Raw genomic sequence first — 27,732 nt, 5'->3', positions numbered from 1 at the left:
CAGGCAAGCACCAACAATATAACAGCACCAGCTACTGTTGCAGGAAAAATTATTGGTTTATTAAGACAAAAATTACAGAACATTTTGATGTTTGGGCACGATTTCAGAGCCCAAACTGGAATCAGTGCTTTCAACAAAACAGAGACCCACTGAGTATGAGAAGTAAGACAGAGGTCTGTCACAGGCTGTCCCCACTGCAGGAGAGGAGGGCTGACCTCTAGGCACTGAGGAAGGTGCTGATGACGGAGCAGGGCTGGAAATGGTCACGGATTGGCCAGGGCATGAGTGTGAAGGCAGGATTTGGTAAGAAGGAAACTGGTGGGACCTGCAGACGTTCCCAGACCAGGCCAGGCCAGCGCTCATGGCAGTGCAAGGGGACAGACAGCATGGCCATGCCTGGCTGCTCTCATCTCTGGAGCAGATGATGGTGGTCTGTGCAATGTCATCCCAGCCATCTGGACCTAGCCTGAAAAGGGCTTTCAGGTGTTGGACAATGCACAGCAATCAGGAATCCTCATCCCCAAATCCTGCCCTGCACTTCTGCCCCAGATAAACGTTGTCCCATCATCTGCTTGGTCCCTCCCTCTGGTGAAGGCAGGATGTTTCCCAGCATCAGTGGATTTTCTTTAAATACAGGTGAATCCCATTCTTGGAGCGAAGGATGATCCGAGGTATTTTGAGGGGAGGCATGGCAGGGTCAGGCAAGAGCTCAAAGCGCAGCAGGGTCAGAGCCAGTGCCACCTTCATCTCGTTCATGGCAAACTGCTGCCCAATGCAATTCCTGCAGAGAAACGCAGCAGCTCAGCCAACTCCACCCCAGTGCTGGGCACAGCAAACCTGCAGAGCCCATCCCAGCCCTCCCACATCAGCACATCCTCCCCTCTGCAGCTCAGGGGCCCCAGGCAGTGCTTTGGGCAGGGGCATGGGCTGAGCAGGAGGAATTGAGAGGAATGTTGGGAGCTTGGGATGTGAGGTCAGTGAGAATGAAGGAGGGAGATGGGGAAGCCAAAGGACAGGCCAGCAAGGATGAGGTGCTGGGTCTCCAAGCAGGGAAGGTCTGCAAGGTGTTTGCCTTGAAGGAGTCAGCACAGGGTAAAGGGAAGGATTGGGAGGAGGGGGGAAGGGGGGAATCAAAGGGAAGGAGGGTGGAGTGAGGTCTCTGCATCAAGGAGAGGAGAGCAGGTGAGCTCAGAATGTTGCAGGCTCCCTGCAGGATGCCAACAGGATGTTCCACAGCTTTGGCACCCAGTTCCCTGTCCCCAGAAGGGATTTGGCAATGCTGGTTTCCCATTTTGCCTGCGGGTATCAGAACCCCTCTGTTGCACAAACACTTATATCCTCATTTAACTATTTAACTATGAAATTCTGCAGGACCGGGACTGCAGGTGGTGGTCTCTGCCCACTACTCCTTTAGTGTTCAATTCCCTTTACCTCATTCCAGCAGAAAAAGGCAGAAAGGCATGAGAGTGCCTGCCAGAGACATTCTCTGGGGAAAAACGCAAAGGGTCAAACACCTGGAAATGAAGAATATGCAGCAAGAAAAAAGTGGTTATTTGAAGAACGTAGTACTGACTGGTATCTTGAGAAATGTGACACCCCTTAATTTATGAAGAACCCCAGCAGAGAGAGAATTCTTCTCTCCTGCTAACAGGTGAAGGGTACATGGGAAGAGGCACACCATAAAGGAAAAAAATCATTAGGAGATCAGAAGAAAACTCACCAAAGGATCTTTCCATACTTCAGGGTTTCTGTGAATGAGGTAAATGCTTATTGCAGTGATGCTGCCTGGAAAACAATTGAGGAGGAGAAAAGGGCTCACTGACAAAGGAACAAGCCAGCATCTGCACAGCTCTGCCTGAACATCTGTGCCAGGGAGGATGCAGCTGGTGCCTGAGAGTAGAGTTCTGTGTTGCAGGAATGGGATTTACAGACCTTCAGGCAAAGCACGTCCGTCAGGGAAGGTGATGGGTTTGCTGAGCTGCCGGGACACGCCAGGCACTGGGGGGTAAAGGCGCAGGCTCTCCTTGATGCACATGGTGCTGTAAGTCATCTTGCCCAGGTCCTCCCTGTTGGGACAGGCAGGCTGAGCCCCACACTCCCCACTGCTGTAAGTGCTGGGAGGTCCCTTCACCCACAGCCATCCAGCCCCTGAGCAGATCCCTCTGCTACAGAAGGACCCACAGTTCCCAGCCACGGGCTGCTGAGGCTGGGGATGCCAGGACACCTCTGAACAACCTGAACAACCACTGAACAAGCTCAAGTGCAAAGAGCGAAAAGCACATCTATGATGTCCTGTGGTGAGAAGACAGGAGAGAACAAAGAGCAGTGCTGGTGGCCCAGGACTTGAGATGGCATCCAGAATGTCCCTTCCAGGGTGGCTAAAGGATCTGTTCCCTCCTGTGAAGCATGTAGCAACCTTTAGCACCCCAGCTTTTGAGCCTTGAAGCCACTGCTCACTTAGAAATGGCAGTGATAGGAAAAGAGTTACCAGCAGAGGAAATGCTGCAACCTTACCACTGGATTGTCTCCCGGTCCCCCAGGATGCCCTGGATCTCTTCCCTGCACAGTTGCTGGTGCTCAGGGTGTATTGCCAGGCAGTAGAAGAGCCAGGAGATGCCACTGGCTGTTGTGTCGTGGCCCTCAAACATGAAGGTGTCCACCTCAGCTCGCAGGTCTTCATCGGACAGTGCAGCTCCATTCTCATCCTAACAGCCCAGAGACACTCTCAGTGGCCCATATATATAAAATGTATATATATATATATATATATATATTACAGTAACACACACACATATATATAAATATGTAAATATCCCAGTAGGGGCCATTATATTCTCTCAGCTATTGCAAAAGGGGAGTGATGATTCCTGCAGGATACACATAAACAAAATCAATGTCTGTTTACACTGAATTCAGGGCCTCTTTCCCTTCACTTTTAAATCTCTTTATGCTCCCATACTAAACCACCAGGACTATGAAGTCTCTCTGCATGTTGTATACCCAAAAAGACACTGCCAACACTTCAACAATGGAAAACTGGATCACCTTGACCTCTCTTCAAGTGGGTGGGACTGGGCTAATTTTTTTTTAATGGCTTGTGCAGTCCTGAGGGTCTCTGGAGGTTTGTGGCACCCCTGCAAAGACTGACTGGCTTTTGCACTGTGTGCCCTGCCACACATACACTCCTTGCCACTCACTTTGGCACACAGCAGAATGTCCAGGAAGTCTAAATGTCTCTTCTTCTGGATCTTTTCAAATTCCCGTTCATCTTTAAGGGATTCCTTTCGCTCGTGGATCACCTTGTCTGAGGGAGAAAGGGTTAAAGGTTCAGCAGGGTCAGGAGATACCAAGCTGCAAAACTGTCCCTCCTTTACATGCAAACCTCACCCAAGGAGGTGAGCACTGCTCAGCCCACGATGCATTTGGCCTTGTACTTCTGCATCCCAGGCACCCTGGCTTTTTCAGCAGCATGGCAAAAAGTGCCATGGATATTGTCATCCTTTTCTTTTTTCACCTTGCACTTCTCAGCCTACTTTACACACCCTTCATGTATTAAAATCACACCTGGCTTGGAATGGAAAAATCACACCTTCCTTGCACTGGTGTTGCCCGTAGTGCCCATTCCTGGTCTCACTCTGGCCATTTTACCAGAGCCTTTCCAGAGGGCAATTCTTCCTTTAGTCCAGTTTAATGACCCAGGAGCTGTGAGACCCCTTTGCTTCATGCCTAGATCAGATCACTACTGCAAGCTGATGCCCTGCTTGGATCTCAGCTCTGAGCCTCTGGGCAGGATCACTGCACAGGCAAGGAGAAAACCTGACTGCCTCTGTCCAAAGTTTTGGGAGAGGACAACAGCAGGGAATACCTGTGTGGTCATGAGCGATCCTGCAGGTCTTCCTGAACTGAAATCCATGGGGGCTGAGCCAGTAAATGATGTCATTGTGGTAGGGGAAGATGCGGAGGCGCTGGTGCACCATGTGGCAGAGGTCATAAACAGCCTGGATGTAGGTGTTTTTCCTGGAGAGAAGGGAATAGGAAGCTTGTAAATTTGGGAGCACGGTGACAAGCAATTTGCCCACTTCCCTTCTGAGCTGCAAACTTCCTGCCAGGGTTTTGGGTAGCTAGCACTGACCTGTTGATCTGGCAGTTGCTGTGACAACTGAAGGCACATTTCATGATGCTATCGAGAGTCATCAAGCTGACGTGCTCAAAGAGCTCCACTGGCTTCCCATCTGCTGTCAGCTTTTCCCACTTATCCTAGGGCACAAAGGAGACAGGAATGAGAAGAAAAAGGTCAGCTCTGCATGATCTGCAGTCACCCCCTGGTTAAATGAGTGCTCAGATGGAGATACATCCCAGAGAAATGGAAAAAAAAAGGAGATCTCTTAGTTGCCAGAAAAATCCCTGAGAAGAGAAGCCAAGAGTGGCATAGTTTATATAAGAACTGCCTCAGGCAGCTGCTATTCTTGTATCCTGCTGATGGCGAGCCCTGCTACATCCTATCCTGAGGCAAGGGCACCCGGAGAAGCCCAGGACAGGTGCATTTCTGGGTGAAGGGGAGTTACCCAAGTCTTTCTTAGCATATAGTGTGTTTTTCTCTACTGGAACAGCATATGCTGGCATTGGGCTTCGCGGCATGTGTTCTTGAGCACATTTGAGCTTGGTGCCCAAAATGCAAACTTCGGAGCAAGGTTTTTTCTCTGTCACATAACCTCTGTGCCAGTGTGTTTTGCCAGCAAGTAATACAGGAGCCCTTGCTCAATTCTTCGCACAAGGGAGTCCTACAGAAACTATAAATCCTGTCTCTCCCAGCAGACATGAAGTGATAATGAATCCTCTTTCCCCTCGTGGCTGCAAGGAGTGGACTTAAATGCTGAGAAAGGAAGGGGAGGGAGGAACACGGTCACATCCCAGCTCCACAGCACCAAAACAGGCTTATGGGGACAGATGCACGTCCCTAGCACGTGCAATGATTGCCACCTGGTGGCACAGGCTCACACAACTGGCGTTGTGCTCAAGGAATTTAAAATTCCCAGGCAGTTCTGAGCCTTGTAAAAGTTCTCCTGGCTGCTCCCTGGGTGCATAGGAGGAACCCAGACAGGATCTAGCTGAAGCTGGTGGGGGGGTTGGAGTGAGGGAGGTGAAGGAGAAAGAACAGATCCAGCATCCAGACTCCTCCAGTCCACATGCACAAAGCCTGGTGCCCTTCTCCTGTAACTCCTACTGGTTTCCATCCTGCCCAGCACCAGTAGATTGAAGAACAGTGCATTTTCACTGTTTATGAGGCATGGAGGGGATTACAGACAAGACATGGGTACGTTGACAGCAAATAATACCCCTTAATCTTAGCTCACAGTATAGCTCTGCTCCAACCTTTATTTTGGCAGACTTATTACGAACATTTATTTACCTCAATTTTTTATTTAGACAAACACCTTGTTAAGAAGTTGCTGTTGGAACTGAGATCATGCACAGCTTGGGGATGGCAGTAACATTAATCCTGAAATCTCAGCCACAGATCCCAAGGCAGTACTAGAGACATTGTCATTGCAGGGAGGATCAACCTGCTCATCCCCTCTAAGGGATGCTCATTCCTTCCAGCTCAAGGGCAGGGATTTGGGGTGACTCAGAAAGATTGACCACCAGGACACAGAGTGTGCTTACGACTACCACATAAAGAAAACCCTGCTCCAGCATTTACCTCCTAACCAGACAGGACGGGGAAAAGAAAACAGGGCAGAGAGAGGAGCATCATGAGTCCTACCAGCATCACATTTGTAGACTCTGCCATCAGGCCCACATATGGCTTCAAGACATCGTAATGAAACCCTGGAGTCAGGAGTTTTCGGTGTTGGTGCCATTTGGGCCCATGTAAGATCAGCAACCCGTTCCCTGGGGAAACACAGGCAAGGCATGTTTTGCTGGGCACAAGCAGGCTGCTCTCAGCTGCCTCCAGACACAGCCTCAGCCTGCACGGAGTGTGACTGAATATCTATCTGAGCTGCTGTGAGAGGGTATTTCCAAATGCTGCCACCAGCCCCAGGGTTCCCAGAGCTAAGCAAAGCCTTGCTCATCAAAATGGCACAATGGTGTTTCTGAAAAGAAACACCAACGCTACTGGAAAAGTTCAGAACAGCAGACATATTTTTCACCAGTCCTTCAATGAATTTAAGCTTCTCCCATCACTAGTCTTTGCTATCTATGGACATGTAAACATTTGTACATATGTTATGTCTGAACTTTCCTTTCTTGAAAATAAATGGAACTACTTAACACCTTTTTCAGTAAATGTAATAATTTCAGGAAGCTTTTAGCTCTAAATCCATCAAGGAACAGGTACAACGCTGTTTATTTACAGAGTGGGTTTGACTAACTTCAGAATCACTCCTTGTAGGCAAAGCCCTGGGAATACATACCAATCCATGGGACAAGGTGTTTATAGCTGATGTTATCCTTGGGATCTGTCATAAAAAAAACAAAAACATAAAGAAAAATAAAATGGTAAATGTTTCAATAGCATTAACCCAGGTTTGCAGCTGGAAACTCCCTCTGGGTTCTCACTTTTGGTTGGGTATGAAACAAAATCAGTGGCATCCTTGCAAAACCCCCAGTATTTCAACACAAAACAACTTTGTCTCTGCCAGCTGTAATAAACACATATAAAAGCAGAATGCTCACAGTGGAAAAAAAAAAAAGAATATTGGTAGTCCAAAGTCTGTGCAGTGTGATAAATGATTAACCCTCTCAGACACCACTGCTCAGCATTTTTTTTTCTTGATACTACAGATACTTCCCTGCAGTAGGAGCTAGAACTTGGAACCTAGAAAAAAGCTCCCAGGTGTCTTCTCCTTGCTGGGATAACACACTGAGTAATTAAATTTTCAAGGAGCACTTGAGGAAGTCTGATTTTCTAGCAATGGATTTGGAGTCAGGTCAGCCCTGCAGCCCTGAGCCTGAAGTACCCAGGGCATAACATGAAGGAGGGGTATCTCTCCGTGCCTTTAGATGATTTCTGCAAGAAAACCTCCCTGTGAAACCCAGCCTTGCTGTAAATTTTGAGGCTGGCATGGGAAATCTGCAGGCTGGGGTTGCTGATCCCCAGCTGAAGCCATAATCTCACCTCCTCTGCCCAACAGAACCTTGGCGTAGTCGGGATCAGTGATAACAAGGACTGCTGAGAAACTCCCAAACCACACAGGGTGAGCATGTGGGTATTTCTGTGTCCAGATCTCTTCCTTGTCCAGTGCCTCTTCCTCCTTGAGAAACTATTTGAGGAGAAGTAAAAAGAGAAAGAATACACAGATTTGGGGGGAAAAAAACCAAAACAACAAAACCCAAAAAACCCCCAAAATGATAATCTCCCAATGCACTGTCTTAAAAGTTCAATGCCTTTCTGAGCACAAAACCACATGAGGGCAAGCAAGGTATTTTCCCTCTGTGTTTGCAGAGCATGGGAAGCAGAGATGTTTGCTACTTTTAAAGATCCTATAAAGTAATTCTTCCTTATCACTTGACCTTAAGCTAGAGAACATCCTTAGGGACGTGCTGGTACCTGTCAGCTCATATGTGTTATTTGCTTTTTCCATGGCCACCCCATAGAAGACTCACATTTGCCCCAGAGAGCATCTGCATATTGTGGCATGCAACTACATTCTCACTTGCACAACATGGCTGAGCGATTAGCACCCTGCAGCTGGGCGAAAATACTGCAGCCAACAGCACCACTGCTGGTCTGCCCCAGTGCAGATGTGGGAAACCACATCCTCCTCCAGACATTTAGTTGGAGAAGGCCAGTGTCCAGGAAAAAAAACAACAGAATTAGTCCAAAGACACCAGTGGATTGTACAGAGAAGGGAACGCTGGTTAATAACATAACATTAAGAATTCATTGATTTCTGGGAATTGAATTTTACAGGCAGTGAAGAGCTGGTACTCATAGCAAGATTTATCTCGTGCCCTTGGAAGCTGCAATCTGAGGAGCAGCACGAGCACCAGCTTTCACATCAGCAGCAGTGGCAGGTTCACTCTGAAGTAATCACTGCTTTATTGCTTTTACAGCCTGTGTTGTTATGTACAGGCAATAGATAAAGAACAAGTGACAAGATACACAGTCACAGGCAGAGGAAAAAAAATTACAGAGACAAAACCATGTAAGATTCTTTTTTCTTTGAAGAGAAACTACTCTGAGCCAATATGCAGGGAGAAGGATTTTGGTAAGCTAGGTCTGACATAGATGCTTGAAGCTTTGCATTTTGAAGATTAATTAAATCAGCATACTGGTACAGAAATCAGCCTCAAAGTGACCCTATTGACTGTATCAAGTGAATATTTGCTCAGTTGCTTTAGCGCTGAGTTAGCTCAGCTTTTAGTCTGGCTGGTGTTTCTCGACCTAGAACACAGCTCATACTCAAATAATCACCCACATCAAATAATCAGCCACATCTGATTATTGTCTTGGAGACGATACTCGTGAGTCATGGGGTGTCTGCCAGGGCCATGTCCAGGTTCAGCTCCAAGACCAAGCCCTTCCTCACAAGCTGGGGCATCCCTGCAGCACATCCCATGTGTCTCCCACATTCAGCAGAATTATGAACTACAACCAGTTATTATTTACTACAGAAAGCTCAACTTTGCTTACTCAAGTTCAAGATTTTGAACTTAACAAATAAAACCATCAATTTCTCTGACTCAGGGATCAAGTTTTTGGGCAAAAGGAAGCATCCCTCCTCAGCACCCACCTCTTCAGCAAATGCCAGCAGAAGCTGGGCTTGGCACAATGCTTTTAGCTAAATGACACCTGACATAGCTAAGTGACAGTCTCGTTGATACAGCTGCCCGTGCTTCTCCTGTCATGAATCACAAAAACCAGAATGGAAGTAACTGGGAGATGCTGAGCAAGTCTTGCTGGCAGAAGTCCTAATCCTAGAAGCCTTTGCATCCAACCTTGCTTTGGAGCACCACCCTTGGGTTTTATTATCAAGAACCATCCCTGTGCTGGCAGAGGGTTGAATGGGTTTATTTGAGAGGAGAGGTTACCCTCAAGGTGAGTAACCTGCTGCACCAAGGACTCCTAGAGCAGAGGAAAAGTGTAAAGTTCTGTGAGCTGCAGAGGAATAGAAAGCTCTCATGCCTTAATGAAGGGCTCCAGCTACTCGGCTCTGAATGAAAGACCATTACTACTTCTTCCCTTGGGGGTCTGAAAAGTATAAACGCCACTTGGTCTAAGAAAGAAAAGTAATTGCCTGATCTCATGCTGAAATGCAAGTTTTGAAATGGATCCAACACTAAAAGCATCTGGGAAGAAACTTAAGGGCACTTTTAGTAACTACACACTGATAGCAAATGAAAGAGAAAACACAGGAGCCGAAATCTGAGCATGAGGGTGCGCTGTGTGCAGACACAGCCGGGCTGGCTCCTCCCGAACAGGGCAGAAGTGGACAAAGGGACTGACCCTCCCTGTGCCAGCAGGGCAGAGACCCTGCTCTCCTCTGCTGCCCACCAACCCCAGCCATGGGGAGTCCATTTGGTCAGCTCAGGGCTGGCACTCTGGGTTTTAACTAAGCCATGCTCCGGCAGTGAGACTGAACAGCTCTACACAACCTCTTCCTGATATTTCAATGTCATTTCTACTGAGTGATTTGGATAAGCAGAGACTGATACCCAGAGAATGCTTTAAAACAAAGTGATGTACTCCTAGGAGGTCCACCCAGAGCATGACAAATGGTTTGAGATTCTAAACTGGCATGGATCAAAACTGGGAAGCTATCAGTTAAATCAGCAGAACTGGAAATGTCAGTGTTCTCCCTGAATACAGCTCACAGGTGCTCCTCAAGGTGTGTGTCCAGAGCATTGCCACCCTCTTTGCTGGCTCGATGAACTGTCAGGCTTTAGGGAATTCAGCAGCATCAATCAGCAAATTATTAAATTTTTAAAAAAGGGATTCTCAAACAAACATTGTCTGAGGTAAAAGTTGAGCCATGAACAACCTTGCCACGATTGGCACAAATGGTTAAATTCCCTTCCAGGACATATAGTGACAGCTAACAAACAGAAGAACATACTTTACTTAATTGCAGTTTTGAAGTCTAACTGGCAGTGTAACAAAGCCCTGAACTGGCCCATCTTCATGCTTACATTGCCAAAAGACTGTTTGTCCCGTCCAGCACAGCAAAGCTGGCGCTGCCATAGCACATAGACGAGCCGTGGGAGGTCTCCCTCTGATTTCCCAGACACATTTCAGAGGGCCAGTTATTTAATGTGCCACAGAGGTGGCCACGGCAGGGTATCAGCAGAACCCAGCGGAGGGCAAGGTGATTTTAAGCTGCCTTTAGCACGTATGGAAAAGCCTTTTGCACCAGGCAGGCTCAGTTACACCTCGTGAGGCTGCTGATGAGTTGTGAAAATCTGTTTGCCAAGGCAGCCGCGGTGATCTGTGTGGGCAAGCGCATACCTCGGGGAATAGTCATCCCTGCCACCAGTGACCAGAACAAGGCTCGCCTATGCACGTGGGTTTAGTTATTCATGACCTTAACACAGCTGTAAGATCCACGGCCCCCGCGCTGGATGCAATGCCTGTGATGTGTTTTGGGGCTGAAACGTGGCTCAGAATGATCAGTTGTCAGGTTCACCCAGCCATGAGGTCGACTCAAGCTGGCGGGGGAGAGAAAGTGCTTCTGGATGCCGGCAGCAGCATCTGCTCAGCATCTCATCAGCTCAGCGCCGCAGGGAGAGCTGCAGCGGCCCTGCCCTGGCTGCCAGAGGAGCAGAGAGGTGACAGCGGGGCCTGCCCCGGGACAGAGCGGCTCTGCTGCCTCCAGCACCGATGCCGGCTCACACGCCGGGATGACCTTGCCTATGTCACACTGTGTTACCGCTCTCTTCACTTGCGAGCCAGCCGCCACCCTTTTCCACCGCGCACTCTGCAGCAGGCTGCGGGAGCTCTGCGCGAGCCATGCCCTCGCTAAGCACTACAGACAGGGAAAGCACATTGGTCTGGCTGGGAAAAGGGATGCCCACCTCTCACCCACCCAGCAGTTCTCCCGGACCACGGGGATAAAGTGCCACTAGCATCGTTCCCACACGCCCCTCGGGAATGCTGCTCCCCGCACTCCCCCCCCGCTCTCGGCAGCGCAGACCCGGCTCTCCCCACCTCGTGGACGTGGCCGAAGAGCCAGTGGGTCGGGTGCCCGGGGAAGTCGGCCAGCGCTCGGAGCAGCTCCCTCCGCCGGTGGAACAGCTGGATGGCTTTCAGCAGCACGCACGTCAGGCAGAACACGGCGGCCAGGTGCAGCACCCTGGAGACATCCACGCCCAGCCACAGGAGCTTCATCGTCCCCGTCAGAGCCGCCGGCGGCTGCCCCCGGTGTCCCGCAGCGCCCCGGCGGCACCGGCGGCGGCAGCCAATGCGGGGCGGAGAGGCAGGTCCAGAGTCCGAGCGGCTGCCAAATCACGGCAGCGCTTGTTGGGAGGGAAGGGAAATGAAGGGAAGGAGAGCATCCCGCGGGAACGCTCCGCTGGCCGCTGCACCGGCTGAAGAGAGAGGGAAAGACCGTACCCTGGGATTCCTCCTCCTGAGGTCTTCATCACATATTCCTGCCTTACGAGGTTTCACCCTCATCTCCAGCCATTCCCATCCCGCATCCCGGCTGACAGTTCCCGCTCTCCTTCCTGTCTCCCTCCCCGCTGCCGCCACTGCGAGCCGCATCCCAGCGCCGACCGGGACAGCATCTCCCGGCAGCGAGCGCGAGGAATCCCGCACCGCGCCGGGCTGGCGATGCCGTGCGTCTGCCCAGGGCCGGGTATACCGCGGCAGCTTTAGTACGGCTTTGGCGCGGGTTGGTGGCAGGTAGAAGGCAGGCAGCCACTGGGCAACACCGCTTCCTTGCCACCGCTATCTCTGCGAGCAGCAACCCCCGCCGAGCCCGGTGGGCCAGCGGAGCCGCGACGGGCGGCACCAACCGGGCCGTGCCCCGCTACCTCCGTCCCGCCCGGGGCGGGACTCGAACCCGGGGCTTTGCCCGCGCGGGGCGGTCCCGCGGCGGCCAGTGGGAGCGCGGTTTGCTGGCAGGCGGGCGCGGCGCGGCCCGGGCGGCCATGGCGCGGGCGGGGCGGGCGGCGGCCGCGGGGCCGGGCGAGCCGCCGCGGGGCCGGCGGGGGAGCAACAGCCGCGGCCCCGCGGAGCGCCTGTAGCCGCCGCCGGGCCGCAGGCTGGCGACCCGGAGCGCGCTGGCGGCGGCGGCCGAGGAGAAAGAGGAGGAGGAGGAGGCGGCAGGCGGGAGCCAGCAGCCCGCCGCGCCGCCGCCCCACAAGAGGATGAAGAAGCGGAAGGAGCTGAACGCCCTCATCGGCCTGGCCGCCGACGGCCGCAGGAAGAAGCCCGCCAAGAAGGGCTCGGGCCACCGGCTGCTGCGCACCGAGCCGCCCGCCTCCGACTCCGAGTCCAGCTCCGACGAGGACGAGTTCGCGGGGGCGCGGGGCCGCTGCGGAAAGTGAGTCCAGGGCGCTGCGCGGGGCCCGGCTCGGATGGTCCCGCTCGGACGGGCCCTGCGGGGACACGTCCCTTCCCCGGGGCTGCGCTGCCTTCGGCGGGTCAGGCCGGCAGCTGGGGGATAAGCGCGGTGTGTGAGGCCGGGGACTGCCAGGGGACACCCAGAGCTGCACTGAGCGTGTCCCGCCCAGCAGGTCGCCTGTCTGGGAATGGAAGTATCATCGAGTGGCAGAACAGCTTGGGTTGGAAGGGACCTTAAAGATCATCTAGTTCCAACCCCCAGCCATGGCCAGGGCCAGCTCCCACTGGACCATGCCGTCGCTTTTTTCTTTTTTTTTTCTTTTTTGTGCTCACTGCAGCACAAGTCCCTGTGAACTAAACTTGGGGGCAGCTCCTGGAGATGCTGGGCGCAGTTACCCGTGTGTGTGCTCAGCATCCTGTGAGCTGGCGCAGTGCTGCTTTTCTCAGGGACGTGCTGTGCTTTTGCCAGTAAATAAGCTTTTCAGTTAAGTAACAGCATTAACAATGGTCCTCTGTGCATACCTGAAAATAACCATGTCTCAATGAAACCTGGGCTTTCACAATTTAGAATGCTCTAGAAGTACATGTCTTAACGTTATGATAATACCTTGTCTTGAAACGTGTTTTTGAAGCTATCAAGGAGATGTGCCTGACATAAGTTTATGTCGGCAGAGCAGGATATTTTAGTAAAGGAAACCTGACAGCTGCTTTTAAATATGCTAGGTGTGCCTACTGAGGATAAACTGAATAGAGAGTAACTGCCCTGACCTGGCTTTAGAGCCTTATTTATTCCTGAAAATGCTCTTGTAAATACTTGTCATTCAAAACGTGTGCTGCTTCTACTCTGTCCCTTCCTTTGCTGGATGGAACAGCATTTAAATTAACGCTTTTCTAGGCACTGCTGTATATTTACCAGCTGTTACTTTGTTTTCTGCAGGGGAGACTACCTGCGGTGCTGCAGGTTCTGTTACCCTTTGTGTGCGTTCGTCATTCTTGCTGCTTGTGTGGTCGCGTGTGTTGGCTTAGTCTGGATGCAGGTAGCTCTCAAGGAGGATTTGGATGCAATAAAGGAGAAGTTTCGAACTAGTAAGTATGAATGTAACTACTATTTCACATTTTCTTTGGGCAGTGTGAAGAGCTTTAGTTTCTTGCCTGCTTAGTCAAAGTCTGAAACTACGGAGTCTTTTAATTAACATTTGAATTGAGGAGTCCTCTGAGCCAAGAACACAGAGACTTGGTGAATCTAAGGTGAATGTTACATATTCTTGCCTGCTCTGTGTCTTTAGAGGAGCAGGGACACGACTGGGTGGGCCTGTAGTTGCTTGTATGTACGTTTCTAAAATTCCTGACTTTGGTCTTCAGAGTGCTCTCTTCCAAAGAATGACTCTATTTTAAAAGTTTTGATCAGACCTGTCAAAGCAGTCTAGAGAATTTTGGAAAAAAAAAAAGTTAAGAAAAAAACTATTCTTGTCTTGAACTCTTTTAAAACCTCTGATACTTGCTGTGGAATTTCTGGAATTTGAATGTTGCTTCAGTACTGTATTTTCTCTCTGTGTCCTCTAAATATTTATCTTGTTTGCACTGACCTGTTCTTGTTCAACTTTTATGTCAGGTTACGTGTGGTGTAGATTTAATATGTTTAATACTTTGAAGTGTGGAGTTAAGATATGAAGTGTTTTGCTTGTGAAGCTCAGGTTTTCTCCATCCATGTCAAGATTCCCATTCCAAGATTTTCAATATAATAACTTCTCTAGGCTGAGGTATAACAAATGGTGATATGTGCATGTAAGGTATGTTCTTGGCTCTCTGTACTTCACCTCTGGGCACAAGATGTGTTTTGGTACCTTAAATTAGTAGTGTTTCAAATCCTGTGTAGATTGAAAAAGGAAACAAAGGTGTTGTCTTGCTTGTGGTAAAAGAGATATTGAGGAAGTGGATGTAGAAATTCTTTGCTGTTGGTGTTTAGGTATTCCTGTTCTGCCAAGGTGGAACAGGCTGGCTGGGTGTGAGACAGTTGCTGATAGATTTGCTTTTGTATTAACTGATACTAAACTCTGAAAGTTAGCTGTAGTTGCTGTCCATCAGTTCTGGAAGATACCTTCAGTTCCAGGTGCTGCTCTGTGGCTCTGAGTGTTCCCAGCAGTTCTGCAGTGGCTGTTTCTGTGTTCTGGGTCAGCAACTGTTGCTCTTGGTGGACTGCTCCCCTTTAAGGGTGTGCTGGTGGTAAAAGTTTTGCACAGGGGCAACATTTGTTGGCTTTGGTGTAGTTAAGTTTCATCATTCCTGTTCAACACAGACCTCTTTGTTGGAGCAGCTGTTCTCCCTGAGCATGTTCTCTCTGTCTGGCAGTTACAGATGGGTTTGTTTTCTTCTTAATTACTCTAATAGAAAAGCTGTGCATGTAATGCTTTGCCTGGTGATAAACGTGTCAGATTTCCTTGCTATCATAATACCATGCCTAGGAGTTGGATGGAAGCCTCATATCAAGGCACAGCATTTAAATACAACAACAACAACAAAAAAAAGCAGGCAGCAAGAACAGCCTGGTTTTCAGAGGTAACATTTTACCTTGGTGAAATGTGTGGGTGAACAGAGAAACAAAGGCAGGTGACCCATCTGTCATATAGCAAGTTTGGAAAAGGAACCTTTCTCTGAATCTTCATCCAAACTTTTTTCCCCATAAGAGCAGATGTTTGTGGCAGTATTTGATATGTTCTGTCGTTCTTTGCACAAGTGAGCGTGGGATGAGTGCTTTTTATAAACAAGACATCTTTGCATCAAGTATGTTTGGAATGGGAGGAAGTCATGTAGTGTTTTCCCTTCAGTTGTCAGCAGTGATGCTAAGAATGTGGCATTTAACCTTCCTAGTGCTGCAAAAAACTCTTCAGGTGGAGTCCTACTGTTCACAGTGAGAGTGGCAAAATGGAAAATAATTTGCCTACTACTGTCAAAAGCCTATGAAAACATGAGATTTAGTGTGAGATGCTTGTGTCAAATGCACAAATTAGTTCCCAGTCTGTTTTGGCTAAAATACACCTTTCTAGATCTTACCCAGAAGTGTTGTTTAGACCTTGGGTGATCCAGAGCAGATTTATTTGCACCTAGAAAGTAAAAAGTATTTTTAGAACTTTCTTAAAGAGAAGTGAGGTGGGTTTCTGAATATGCACAGCTTTCCAGTTTTGTGTGTTTGGGCATCCACTCCACAGGCCTCTCCTTTTGTCTGGATGGGTCACACATGGAAATCTGTTCTGGGGTGTGCCAGCTGCACATCACACAGGTCCCACTGCTCTTGGCAGTCTGGTCTGAACAATGGCTGTTTGTTGTGGAGCTTTTCAGTGCTGCCTTACGGGGTGGATGTGCAGATTTCAGAGAACCCTGTCATCTTCATCTCAAAACCTTTGCTTATTTGTTTCTCAGACCTAGGGATTTAGGATTGCCTCACAGTGCAGCTAAACAGCTTAGTCACTGCAGATCTGGAAGAGCTGCATTTCTGAGGCTCACTGGAATTGCTTTGAGCTGCCCCTTCCTGTAGTATTAATTGCAGTAATAACTGACTTAATTTCCAAGGACCTTGTTTACTGATTTGTTTACCAACAGGCATTCGTGTATAAGCTTATACATTATTTTTTCAGTTGTCTTTCTGTCACACAGAGCACCTAATTACATTCATCTCCTTGGAATTTAATTCATCAGCAGCAGCCCCTCTGCAGGCTTGAAAAGGGCACTGAGGTTTATTTCACCTGCCTCCTTTGCCCTGGGACTGTTGGCAACTCTTATTCACAGGCCCATTACTATTTCATATTCCCCTGTGGAGGTAATGCAAAATAACTGCACTAAATAAAGACCTACTGAGGCTTGCCAGAATGACAGGACTGTGCAAAGTGTTAAATTTAGAACAGTCTCTCTGGGTTCTCTCTGCAGGTATTGGTACTCTTAAAACAAAAAAGAGCTGTCATTCTAGCAAACACCAAATCCAGACTGGCAATAAACCTGTTTGTAGAAACAGTTATTGCCTTCTTTCACTGTTGTAGATGTTGCTGTTTGTAATTTGTTTTATGCCTTTTAGTGTTGTTTACCTGGATTTTTGTTTTGGTTTGCTTCTAATTATTTTTTTTCATTCTTTTAGTGGAATCTAATCAAAAGACATCATTCCAAGAAATTCCTAAATTGAATGAAGATTTGGTGCAGAACCAAAAGCAGCTAGAACAAATTGAAACTGGAGAACTGGGGCTGAGTAAAATTTGGATAAATATCACAGAGATCAATAAACAGGTGAGAGGGGATCAGTCCTTGGTTTTGAAAAATAATAAAATATTCCATTCAATTCTTTTTAATGGAAAATAATTTTATTTAAGGACTTCTGTGACCATATATGTAGCTTTTATTTTTAAAGCTCAAATAAAGTATAAACATCATTATAAACAAAAAACAGCTTGAGCATCCAGCTGGGCTGGAGACTGATCTCAGGAGGAGAAATTGCATAACTGGTGGAAGGAGTTCAGGCAGAATTTAAAAGAACCCAAGAACTGTGCAATTCTTAATTTTCCTTCCAAATAGTTGTGATGTTTATGATGAGAGATTTGACATTTCAAATTTCTGAGAGCATTTTGTAAGTGTGGGAGAGTTACCTGACTCAGAGCAAATTCCTGTTGCTACAAACTAAGGCCTGGTGTCCTGTGAATATAAAACCTGCTAACACACACTGAGCCTCTGAGCTGGTGTAAACCTTGGCACTGTTGATGGGGCTAGAATAAGCCTCTTACCAGAGAGCTCTTTGCTCTATTAACTTACACTTCAAATGAAGCATCCAGCAAGGCTTTTACTGAAATTTCTGCCCTGGAGGGTAAAAGTTCAGAGCTGCTCACAGTGAATGGTATTGAAAGGTGTGTGTGGGGAACTCTTCTTGACCTAGGTGCTCTGATTTAATTTGTTAGAGTACTGAGGTGCCTGCATGGATTGATTTTTCTTCAGTCCCGTGTGGTGGTTAAGTGCTTGCTGGGGCACATATGAAAATTTGATTTGTTTTCTTCAGCATCTCACTGTTTCAGCCACAGTTATTCAGGCTCTTCTTGAGACTTTTAAAATGCTCTTATCTGCACCTGGCTGTTAAAGATACTTGCACGTGGTTCTTGCAGGCCTTCAGGTTACTGCAAGGTCTGGTTACAGTCTGAGCCAGATCCTCTGGGGAACAAAATTTTCTTGCTGTTTATTTTTTGTCTGTGAAATGTTGGGATGTGCTGCTGGGAGTAATCTCAGCCAGTGTTCACAGCTGTGAGCCAGAGAGTCTGCATGCCAGCTGATTAACACTGACCTAATGTAAAATTAGGATCTTTTCCTCAGCTTGCAAAACAGCTTTGTTTTTTAACCAGAGGAAAGTGAATTTTAGTCTCTGTTCCACTTGTGTAGCAGAGAATTTGGGTGATAGGTGCAAATTCTTTGCCCATCACTCAGCTGGACAGGTTGCATGGCTTTGCTGGGTTTTGCCAGGCAGGTTTCGTTGCTAAATACAAAAGTTGGGTGATGGTTTCCTTCACATGAAAACTTCTTGCACAATTTTTTAAGTCTTTCTTGGACAACAGCCTCTCTCTAAGGGAATTAATACAAAACTGGCAGAGGGTACCTTACTGAGAAGAAGGGTTTTCTGTGGCTTTCATTCAGTTTTAAAAAATAGTTAAAATAAAAACTTGCTCTTCTGCAAGAGACGGAATATTTTTAATGTAGTGTAGGCAGGAACTCTAACCTAGAGACAGGAGTGATTTTTGTGTGTACATGTAAGATTTTGTATTACCTTATGTTTGAATATTGCACATTAAGCCATCAGTATTTGGGGAGGACAGAATCAGGATTATGTTGCCTAATTCTAAGTACTCCTTTTTGGCTTTAGATATCACTATTGACTTCAACAGTTAATCATCTCAAAAACAATATAAAATCTGCTGCTGACCTGATTTCTCTTCCTCTCACAGTAGAGAAACTTCAGAAGGTAAGTACTGTAAGTGTGGCTATCACTAAATATGTTGTGTGTTAAGCTGCAGCTGGGCTCTTGGAGACAGCAGTGACAGCAGGAGCTACCTGAGTTGCAAGGAATATTTGCTTCTCTTGTCTTTAAAAATTGACTTCATGAATTGTGTGGTTCTGTGATTATGTGTGGTAGGTAAAAAATTTAAAGGCCTTATTTTATCCCTTTTGGAGATGCATTTGTTTGTATTAGGCTGTCCCATGTGTACTTTGGAGCTGATCTTTCTGTTAAATTGCTAATCTTAGTATCATGTGAGACACTTGGAAAAAGCCTGTCTTCAGTTTTATAACTGCATGGGAATAGGTGGTTAGTTCAGGTTTTGTAATTGGAAAAGGAAATGTAGTGCTTTTTGTTAATACGGTGTCTTACTGTGTGCCTTACTGAGCATTCTTCACCAGAGAACTGTCCTGTTTATTTTAGTGTAAAGAATGGCTTGTTGAAACTTGCCTGGTTCTTCCATGGCACTTCTGTTTATTTAGCAATAAAGATTTATATTGGGCTAACACCTAATGTTAGCAATAAACATTTATGTTGTGCTAACACCTAATGTTAGTCCAGTGTTCGTGGCATTATGGGTTTCCACATCTCATTTCCTATCCCTACAAAATTAATGTATGATCAACAAGCTAGTGATATGTAAAGCAATGAGTGTGGTTTGGCTGATGGGGCTGCCAGGATTTCTTTTTCTGGGGGGAGTACAAAGCTGTTTCCCAAGCTCCTTATTTGCTGCTGCAAGCAGGCTGGATTTTCACTGTATCCTAGTCAGAAGCAAGTCTGAAGGAATGTTGTCATCAGGATGAGTGTGGCCAGCAGGACCAGGGCAGTGATTGTCCCCCTGTACTGGGGACTGGTGTGGCCACACCTCAAATCCTGTGTCCAGTTCTGGGCTCCTCAATGCAGGAAGGACATTGAGGGGCTGGAGAGTGTCCAGAGAAGGGCAGTGGAGCTGGGGAAGGGTCTGGAGCACAAGTCTGAGGAGGAGCAGCTGGGGGGTGTTCCTGGAGAAAAAGAGACTCAGGGGACCTTACCCCTCTCTAGAACCCCCTGAAAGGAGGTTGGAGCCAGCCTGGGGGTCGGGCTGTTCTCTCAAGTGACAAGTGATAGGACAAGAGGAAATAACCTAAAGCTGTGCCAGTGGAGGTTTAGATGGGATAATAGGAAAAGCTTCTTCACTGAACAGGCTGTCAAACAGTGGAGCAGGCTGCACAGGGAGCTGCTGTAGTTGCCATCCCTGAAGGCATTTAAAGGATGTGGATTGGAGCTTAGGGACATGGATTAATGGTAGACTTGGCAGTGCTGAGTTAACAGCTGAACTCAGAGGTCCTTGCCAACCTAAATGATCCTATAGACAACACTGTGTTTCTTATGTGGGATTTGGTTTTCTTGAGGCTTTTTCCTTGTAGGTGCCATCCCTGGAAATAAGGATGCCTGCTGGTGTTAAAATCCTAAGGATTACTGAGAGAATTCCTCTTGGGTAGTGGCTTTTGTTCCTACTGGTGAAGGGTGCTAGAGGTGTCCTGAGGTCCTTCAGGGCAGAGATTGCTTTGGGTATAACTTGAGGTTTTGAGTGAAAAAAGTCTTCCAAATTCCTCAAAATTGTATGCATATTTTTGTGGCAGTCTGCTTACAGTTTCACTAACAAAGCATTGTGTTTAGCTCATTGTTACTTTGGGACAGTACAGTTTGGGGAAAGCCTGAGATTTCTGTCATCTTTTTTATTGCAGACTGTAGCCAACATAGGTAGCACCCTTACCAGTGTGGCTCATGATGTTGAAAATATACAGACAGCTATTGAGGAATACAAGAAATCCATAGAAACACTCCAGAATGATGTGGTAAGAAAAAATGCACTGCTTTAACACTGCCTGATATGAAGCAAGTTAAAGAAATGCTTGGAATTCTGCCTTTTACCTTTGAATTACTTCTGAGATTTCAGTAGGCTGGTACATCAGTTAGTTAATATTCTAATCCCTGTGTGACATCTGTGTGGTACCAAGTACTTGTTTCTCTAGAGCCAGAATTGTTACTTTCTACAGTTGCTATCCTGCATATTTTTGCTTCCTATTCCACGGATATGTAGGCCTGGGAAATGCTCATGTGTGGGCAGGGTATTGCTTATGGTAACTGTCTGCACTCTTTTAGGTTTGGGGATGTCAGGAAATTGGTATAGTTTGTTGGCTGAATTGAGAATCTGTACAAGGTTGAATTTACTGACTGTCTCTAGCAGAAACTACTCACTGTATTTATCCTGGCCTCTCACTTGGGGTTAACAAACTGAGCCAATAATTACAGTTTCTCAGCTAAACTGCAACACAAGAATTCGTGCAGATAAATTCTAAATTAGACACATAATAAAGCTTAATTCAGTTAGTGGGTGCTCTAAAAACATTGCAGGTATGGCAGTGTGTATGGTAGCAGTGAAATGTGTATCATAATTCTTCATTAAATGGAGAAGAGTTAGCTAGCTGGGTTTAATGAAAATAAATTTGGACCTTACGTGTTTGAAAGAGAAAACTATTAGCCTGGTTAAAACACTGCATGCACAGCAGACCTGAGTGACTGTAATTGTAGCAGAACATCCTTAGCTACAGTCTTTCAGTTTTTAAACACTTCTTCACAGGGATTTTGTAACACAATTTTCTGTTTCTTTCCTTAGAGGGAATTAAAACAGCTGCCTTCACTTCCCTCCACTGTTGTGCCAAGGACTGAGGGAAATCAGACAGAATACTGCCAAAAGGTATTTTTCTCCCTTGCATAATGAATTTTGGTACAAGTGTCATGGAAATGTAACTTACCCGTGTGTTTTGCAGTATTGTAGTATGCTTAAAGTATGTTTTTGATCAAGACAATGCAAGATAGCATGCTTTAAAGCAAATCATAAGATAATTTTCCTGTAGTTTGTTCCTGTGTGTGTGCAAACAGGAAAGTGCCCTGATCTGTGAGTCGGGTTTTTTTGTGTTCTGCCTGGGTGAAGAGTTGAAAGAGTGAAACCAATATCTGACAAATTATAGGTCTGCTTTGCTAAAGTAAATGGAAATAAGTTAAAGGCTTTTAGTGGAATGGATTTTATGGCAGGTACTTGCTAACCTGAGCAAATTTGGGAGTGGCATGTACTGAGTCAGCCTCACTGTAATGAGGTGTGGAAAACAGTAATACAGCAACACAAAAAAAAAAAAAAAAGAAAAAAGGTTAATATGTAGGTGTTTAGCTGAATGGGTTGGGACAGAATGACTGCACTTACATTTAATACAGCCAATATCTTCCTCAAAAATGAATCCTATATATAAATATGCCCATTACATGCTTTCTTGGGAAAAATCATTGTTGTGCTTACAAAACTAGACCTGGAAAACGAGATTAATAGGCTTTCTGTGTTCACTTCAGCACAGCTGAAGTGATTATATTAGCAACAAAGAGGTTAGCCCTGGGGAAGAATCTCAGTTTCAGACTTTCAGAAAGTTGGAATAACTTTCTGGAAGCTTCCAGTTGGATGCTTTCAGTGGTGTCAGTGGAGAACCAGCCTGAAGTCTGCCCAGTTAAACTGGGTCAGTGGTGTTGTTAATATCAGGAGTTGCTGCAGAGGTTGGGTAAACTGACACATGCTTTGTTTATATTTCAGGAAAGCCAGGCACTGCATGCAGCTTTGGAGCAGCTAAATAATACTGTAGTGGTGTACCAAAAGTTCAATGACATCAAGCTTCTAAATGTGGATTCAGCCATTGGCAACCTCAGCTGGAAAGTTACACTGTTGGAAAACTCTCCCCTGGTTGTGAAAAATCTGGACAAAAGAGAGAACTCATCTACCATTGTGGTAAGTGTTTGATGGCTCAGGGTGTCTCCTCAGGCTACTACTTCCCTTACACTGCAGAAACAACTTTTCAGACCGAACTGAAGAAAATGTCAGAGTGAACATAAGTTGAGATACTTAGGAGTTCATTTATCAAAGGCTGGAATTTGTTCCTGAACAAATAACCAGCATTGAGAGTGTCTCAGAAGCGGTATTTCATTTCTTTCCTGCAGTATCCACAGGAAAGTGTCCAAATACTGACATTTAAGAGTTGAGTGGTTGCTTTATGTGGCAGGATTCACAAACTAAGCTATGTTTTAGGAATCACTCTGGCACAGATCTGTTAAGACCCACTGATGACCTAAGTAGGACTCTGTATTTGTTCAACAGTGGTTAAATTCTAAAAAAAAAAAACAAAACCAATAACAAAAACCCCTCCTAAATAAGTTCATAAATTCTTCCAGTGCTTTCTGTTTGCCACACTGGGGCCCATCTGTGAGAACATGTTCTGTATGTTTAACAATAAAGGAACATGCTGACGTTACTGTGGGAAATTATATAATCCATTTTTATGACTTCATGTTTATTCTACAGTGTATCTGCCCTGGTTTATCTCTGCTTAATGTTTGTGAAATTTGAAGGAAAGAAACGGCTGTAGTAGATAAAAAGCAAGTGAATAAACTGCTGTTTTTTTTCTGTAGGGAAATAATGCAACTACCTCTCTAAAAGTGGAAAATGAAGATCAACTCGACACTAAAAGTCAGTCAAATAAAGAACTGAAGGTAAAGTAAGGAAATACAAATTACACTGGATTAGTAGAGCATGTAATTGTCATTCTAAAGATGTTTTAAATGGACCTTAATTGAGCAGAGGTCTGCAAAGAGTCACTAATGGAGTCAAGGACTTAGTGGAAGCCCCTCTCAGTAGTGGTCTATCACTGGCTGGGAGTGAGTTTAACTGAACGGCCAAATTGTGGGCTGGGGATTGGAAGGGATGCTGCTGAGTTCAGTTTTCATCTGCTGGAAAGAAGATGGGTAAGTGAACAGGCTGCACTGTCAGTTTGTACTGATGTGAGCTCAACCTGTCATCTGGAGTGTATCAATGAATAGAGTAAGGGTGCTGCAGATTAAAAAGTATGGTGGTTTTAATTTAACAGAAATGGAGTGGCTCTTGCACAAAGGTATTCACTACTGCAGACAAACCTTTGGAACAATGAAGCAGTTTAATTAATGTATAAGTGTTCACTCCAAGTATGCTTGACTGTTTTATATTACAGCTTTCCAGTGTCTTGCTCTTTTCTGTAGGAAATTCAGCAAGTAAACATCAGATTCTTTTGAAATTAGTGTATGCAAAATAATTTAATAAAGCCTGTTTTTCAGGTTGAGATACTGCTTCTGTTGTTTTACTACAGACTGTGTGAATTTATTCATTACATCTTCCCATAGATTTTTTTTTTAAATTTATGTTTTTAAATCTTGTTTATAATTTTAAACTTGATCAGTTTGGATACCTCTAAGTCAGTCAAAAGTGCTTACATATTTTAAATTACTACTTTTTCTATCTTCTACATCTACTGAAGGGGTGCATTTTAAGATTTTTTTTTTCCTTCTGTACATATGCAGGAAGCAGGAACTAGAGATTCTCAGGTATCAAAACTAAAAGAGACTCTTCAGCTGATCAGTGCTCTCGCAGGCAAGTCAGAAAATGACAGACCCATTGAGGCATCAAGGAATGGTAAGAATGTCTGGTAACAGTAATCCATAAACCTGGAGTTCCCTGTGTAATTCAAAGAATAACTAATTAAGGTGGATAAATTAGACTCCTCCTTAAGATTTTAATGAAGGGTTTTTTAAGTTAAAGCATCAGGAAACTGCTGTTTCTAAAACAGAAAACTGTGTATGACTTCAAAAGTTTGAAGGTGATTTAAAATCTCTGTGGCAGTGTTCACAATCAATAACTAGTGTTTGAAGGCATGCACTGATTAACTATATAACTTTATACCCAGTAACATCTGGTTTTGCTTTTTCAAAATGTAAGTGTAACAGAGAGGAAAGGGCTCTGCCTCTGCTGACTTAAGTTCTCCACTTCTGCTGAACATCAGATTTTTGAATACTTCATTACAATAGGACTGTGCTGCTTGTTCATTCCAAGCAGGTGCTTGGAAATGTATACCTTGTTGTTGAGGAATATTGGTATTGATAAGGGGGGCAGATGTAATTTACTTAATGAAGCTTCTTCAGCACCCTCAAGAGTGTGGAGCAGGAAACGCTCCCAAATCTTTCTTTGTGTGGGAGTTTATAAATGCACACCTCCTAGTACAGACTGGAAGATTAAAGCTGTGTGACTGTCCAAAAACTGTTCTTGCAATTAAAGTAAAAAGGAACAACACTGGTACATTCTGAAACATTGCAGCATTCTTATTCCATACAGCTACTGTGATCAAAATAAAATCAGTTTTACTGGATTTTTGTTTGGTTTTTGCTAGCTGTAATTCTGTGGAATTAGTAAGACTAATGGAAACTGTTTTGTAACAGTTGAAAGTAGTCAGAGTACTACAGCAAAGCCCACAGACCTTTCAAGGGTGGCTTCAAGGTCAGCTGGTGACAGCACACAGAGAAACGGGCAGCTGAGCCATCTGTCCTTACCAGGAATTTCCAGCATTGAAGGTATGTCCTTTTAAGGCTGACCTTTTCTTCTGAGTATTTAATGTAAATTTTTAGGAGAGGATGAGTATAAACATTCTGGGAGATGTGATATCAAATTCAAAAGCTTGAGGACTATTTTTTTTTTTAAAAAAGGCAATTAAGAAAAAAACTGAAAGGAAAGCATAGCATGTAAAGGAAAAGAAACTGAGATTTAAGCAGGAGTGTGCATTATTAGTGAATTTTAATTGTTTTGAGTACATCAGTACTACATCAAGTGCCCCAGAGACTGGGAGAGAAATCAAGGGCAGAATTAACATGCTGAAGGAAAAAGAAGTAACTATGAGTATGTATGTTCTGGGGCTTTTTTCTGTTCTGTATATTTTTGTCCCCAAAGAGAACACTCTGGTCAGATGAATGGTTTCTGGATCTTGCTGTTCAGTCTCTTCAGATCCTGAAAGGGCAACTCTTTGCATCAGGAAGTGAATAGACACTTTTCCCTTTATATCATCTGTCCTGTTGGTATAGCAACAGTCATTCAGAGCTTGCTTTTGTGGGGGATAGCTGCATCTGTATGCAGTTAGTGGTTGTAAAATGGGCTGGTAGTTGTGGCTAGAAATAGGGATTACTTTCTTCAGATTTAGTGTAATTTAATCCAGAAACGTTCATGCTTTTTTCTCCTAAAGTGTTATCAGCATCTTGTGACAACATAGGAGACAAACTCTTCACTCGGGGATGCTGTATGTAATTATTGGGTAGTAAGAGACTGTGCTGTAAAATTAGGAGAGCAGCTTCTAGGATATTCCTATGCACTTAAAGAAGCTGGTTTTCAATCCTTGTTCTCTTTGCAGATCTTCAGAAACTGTTTGAAAAAGCACCTGAGGATGCTGATGGAAAGCTCTCTTATAGAGATCTTCAAAAGCTGCTTGGCTCCACAGCCCAGGAATCAGAGAGCTTTAAGGAGTTTGACACAGATGGAGATGAGAAATATACACTAAAAGAACTGAGATTAGCATTAGGTGTATAGGGTATATGTTTAGAAATGTGATATTGGTGGATGTTACTGTAGCTAAAGGAAGCTACAGGATATGAAAAACCACGGCTGCACTTTCCCAGTGTTTTACTGATCGTTGGAGCTAAATTACTGTACACATTGTCACCTCTCTTTTTCAGTTGCATTTATTGAAAAGAAATTTACAAATTTATATGTCGATAGGACATAATATTGGGACTTTGTTAAAATCCAGAAAATTCCCAAACTTGGAAACATTTTCCTCTCGTTATTTCCTTTTCAAGGGAGTTACTGATTATAATTTAAAATGTGTACATACTAAAATAAAACTATGGTTTTATATTTCACTGAAATTTGCCTTAAATTAGAGAGCTGCACTTTATATAGAGCAGAAGGAAAATCAGTCTTATGAAGATGGGCTGCTTCTGCTTGTAAATATTTGAGATGGAGTAAATTATGCATATTTAAGGAGAAGTTGTGTCGGGGGCTGTGTTGGTAGTAAGCTGTTTATAATGAGAAGACTGAGCCTGGAATGGGGGTTTAAAGCTTTGGCTAAATTTCTGATTTTACTAAGTATATCCATGAATAAATCTGGCCTCAGTCAGAGGAAGGCAGGAGGGGTAAGTCATGCCCATCTATAGCAGGATGTATTTTTAAAGGGAAGAGTTGAAAGTGTTTTTATATATATCATGAGCCTACAGGAGCAATTAACTTGCCAAGTGCTTGGGTTTTCACTTCAGCGTTCTTTAGGCTTTGCTGTGTTGCATTCAGATTATATTTTGTGAGATGAGCCTATTTATTTTTTTTAAATGAGCATATTTAATAGCTTTAATAGATGCTTAAGAGGTAAAAGCCTTCAGTGCAGCCTGCTGAGCAGCACCTGAGCAGTTCATGCCTCAGCAGTGCTCTGATACACTCCAGGAGTGTGAGCAGGTGGGAAGGCCCAGAGAAGACCCTCGAGCTCTTTCCTTACTGTTGTGACAGTGATCCCTTCTTGGTACCTTTATTTGCTGTCTCCTTGCCAACAGAAGGATGTAAAAAGCTGTGTAGGCGTGTGCAATGGCATCATTATTCTGTACTGATACATGGTTTGCAAGTGAGGTTTCCTTACTAGGAGAACTAAAGATCTGTTGTTCATAGTAGTGGATGATCTAAACAGAGAGTGTATTTATTACCTTCTGCAACGTAGGAAAAAGTAGTTTTGCAGAGGGGATTCTCTCTTGCAGGCTAGATCAGGGCCAAGTTGGGTGATTTTGCTCACAAATATCACTGATCTTGTTAAGAGTTTTTTGCATGATTAGTGAGTTGAAGTTGCCCACCTCACTGAAACGGTTTATGAGGAAGTCAGTTCATAATTGTTGATTTTTATATAACTTTAGACTGGATGTTTTATCAATAATTGTATTTTGGAAGTACGATTCAGCAAAGGAATGTACAAAATGGAGCCCTGCTACCCATTTCCTAGGCTTCTTTCACTGTTGCTCTTCTGTCCTGTTTGGGTAATGACGTGACATTTGAAAATGCCCTATTTAAGAACAAAGCAAAACCAGCCCACCTTGGCTTTAGAGAGGACAAGAAGCCAACACTTGCTTCTTGCCACTTCCCATACCCTTTTATACACTACTGTATAATTCCTTAACCAAATAAAGAAAAAAAGCAATAAAATGTAACCATTCTGATATTTTATTTGTACATACTGTATCATAGCCATATGCCAGAGTTTGCAAAATATTTTTGGAAGTTTATTTGTATGAAATTTAATTT

The 27,732-nt window shown here is 45.1% G+C and overlaps 2 protein-coding genes across 2 annotated transcripts; one reads left to right on the top strand and one right to left on the bottom strand.

Annotated features, from left to right (window-relative positions):
* Positions 1 to 45: 45 nt before the first annotated feature.
* On the bottom strand, positions 46 to 11,329 carry LOC134046637 (cytochrome P450 4B1-like). The gene is made up of 12 exons (XM_062497298.1): positions 11,150 to 11,329; positions 7,121 to 7,265; positions 6,417 to 6,461; positions 5,765 to 5,892; positions 4,133 to 4,257; positions 3,866 to 4,017; positions 3,198 to 3,304; positions 2,515 to 2,705; positions 1,933 to 2,066; positions 1,721 to 1,785; positions 1,432 to 1,514; positions 46 to 781 (listed from the first exon to the last, which is right to left on the bottom strand). Exons 1-12 carry the CDS (start codon positions 11,327 to 11,329, stop codon positions 613 to 615), a joined length of 1,524 nt encoding a protein of 507 aa, XP_062353282.1. The 3' UTR covers positions 46 to 612.
* An 826-nt stretch (positions 11,330 to 12,155) lies between these two features.
* Positions 12,156 to 26,310, top strand: EFCAB14 (EF-hand calcium binding domain 14). The gene is made up of 11 exons (XM_062497540.1): positions 12,156 to 12,488; positions 13,446 to 13,594; positions 16,635 to 16,780; positions 18,393 to 18,491; positions 20,252 to 20,362; positions 21,184 to 21,264; positions 22,147 to 22,338; positions 23,016 to 23,096; positions 23,937 to 24,048; positions 24,849 to 24,980; positions 25,808 to 26,310. The coding sequence occupies exons 1-11, from the start codon at positions 12,313 to 12,315 to the stop codon at positions 25,981 to 25,983; spliced, it is 1,455 nt and encodes a 484-aa protein (XP_062353524.1). The 5' UTR covers positions 12,156 to 12,312; the 3' UTR covers positions 25,984 to 26,310.
* The last annotated feature ends 1,422 nt before the right edge of the window (positions 26,311 to 27,732 follow it).

The sequence above is a fragment of the Cinclus cinclus genome, chromosome 8 (assembly GCF_963662255.1).
Source record: "Cinclus cinclus chromosome 8, bCinCin1.1, whole genome shotgun sequence".
Taxonomy (NCBI): Eukaryota; Metazoa; Chordata; class Aves; order Passeriformes; family Cinclidae; genus Cinclus; species Cinclus cinclus.
This window is presented reverse-complemented; position numbering and strand designations above follow the sequence as displayed.

Bases quoted from the DNA above. Each gene is read 5' to 3' on its own strand.
- EFCAB14 (XM_062497540.1), top strand. From the start codon at position 12,313: ATGAAGAAGCGGAAGGAGCTGAACGCCCTCATCGGCCTGGCCGCCGAC. The intron at 13,595-16,634 runs GTAAGTATGAAT...TCATTCTTTTAG, and splicing joins AAAGGAGAAGTTTCGAACTA to TGGAATCTAATCAAAAGACA. The intron at 20,363-21,183 runs GTAAGAAAAAAT...TTCTTTCCTTAG, and splicing joins AAACACTCCAGAATGATGTG to AGGGAATTAAAACAGCTGCC.
- LOC134046637 (XM_062497298.1), bottom strand. From the start codon at position 11,329: ATGAAGCTCCTGTGGCTGGGCGTGGATGTCTCCAGGGTGCTGCACCTG. The intron at 6,462-7,120 runs GTGAGATTATGG...TTTTTATGACAG, and splicing joins GGTTCTGTTGGGCAGAGGAG to ATCCCAAGGATAACATCAGC. The intron at 2,706-3,197 runs GTGAGTGGCAAG...CTGGGCTGTTAG, and splicing joins ACATTCTGCTGTGTGCCAAA to GATGAGAATGGAGCTGCACT.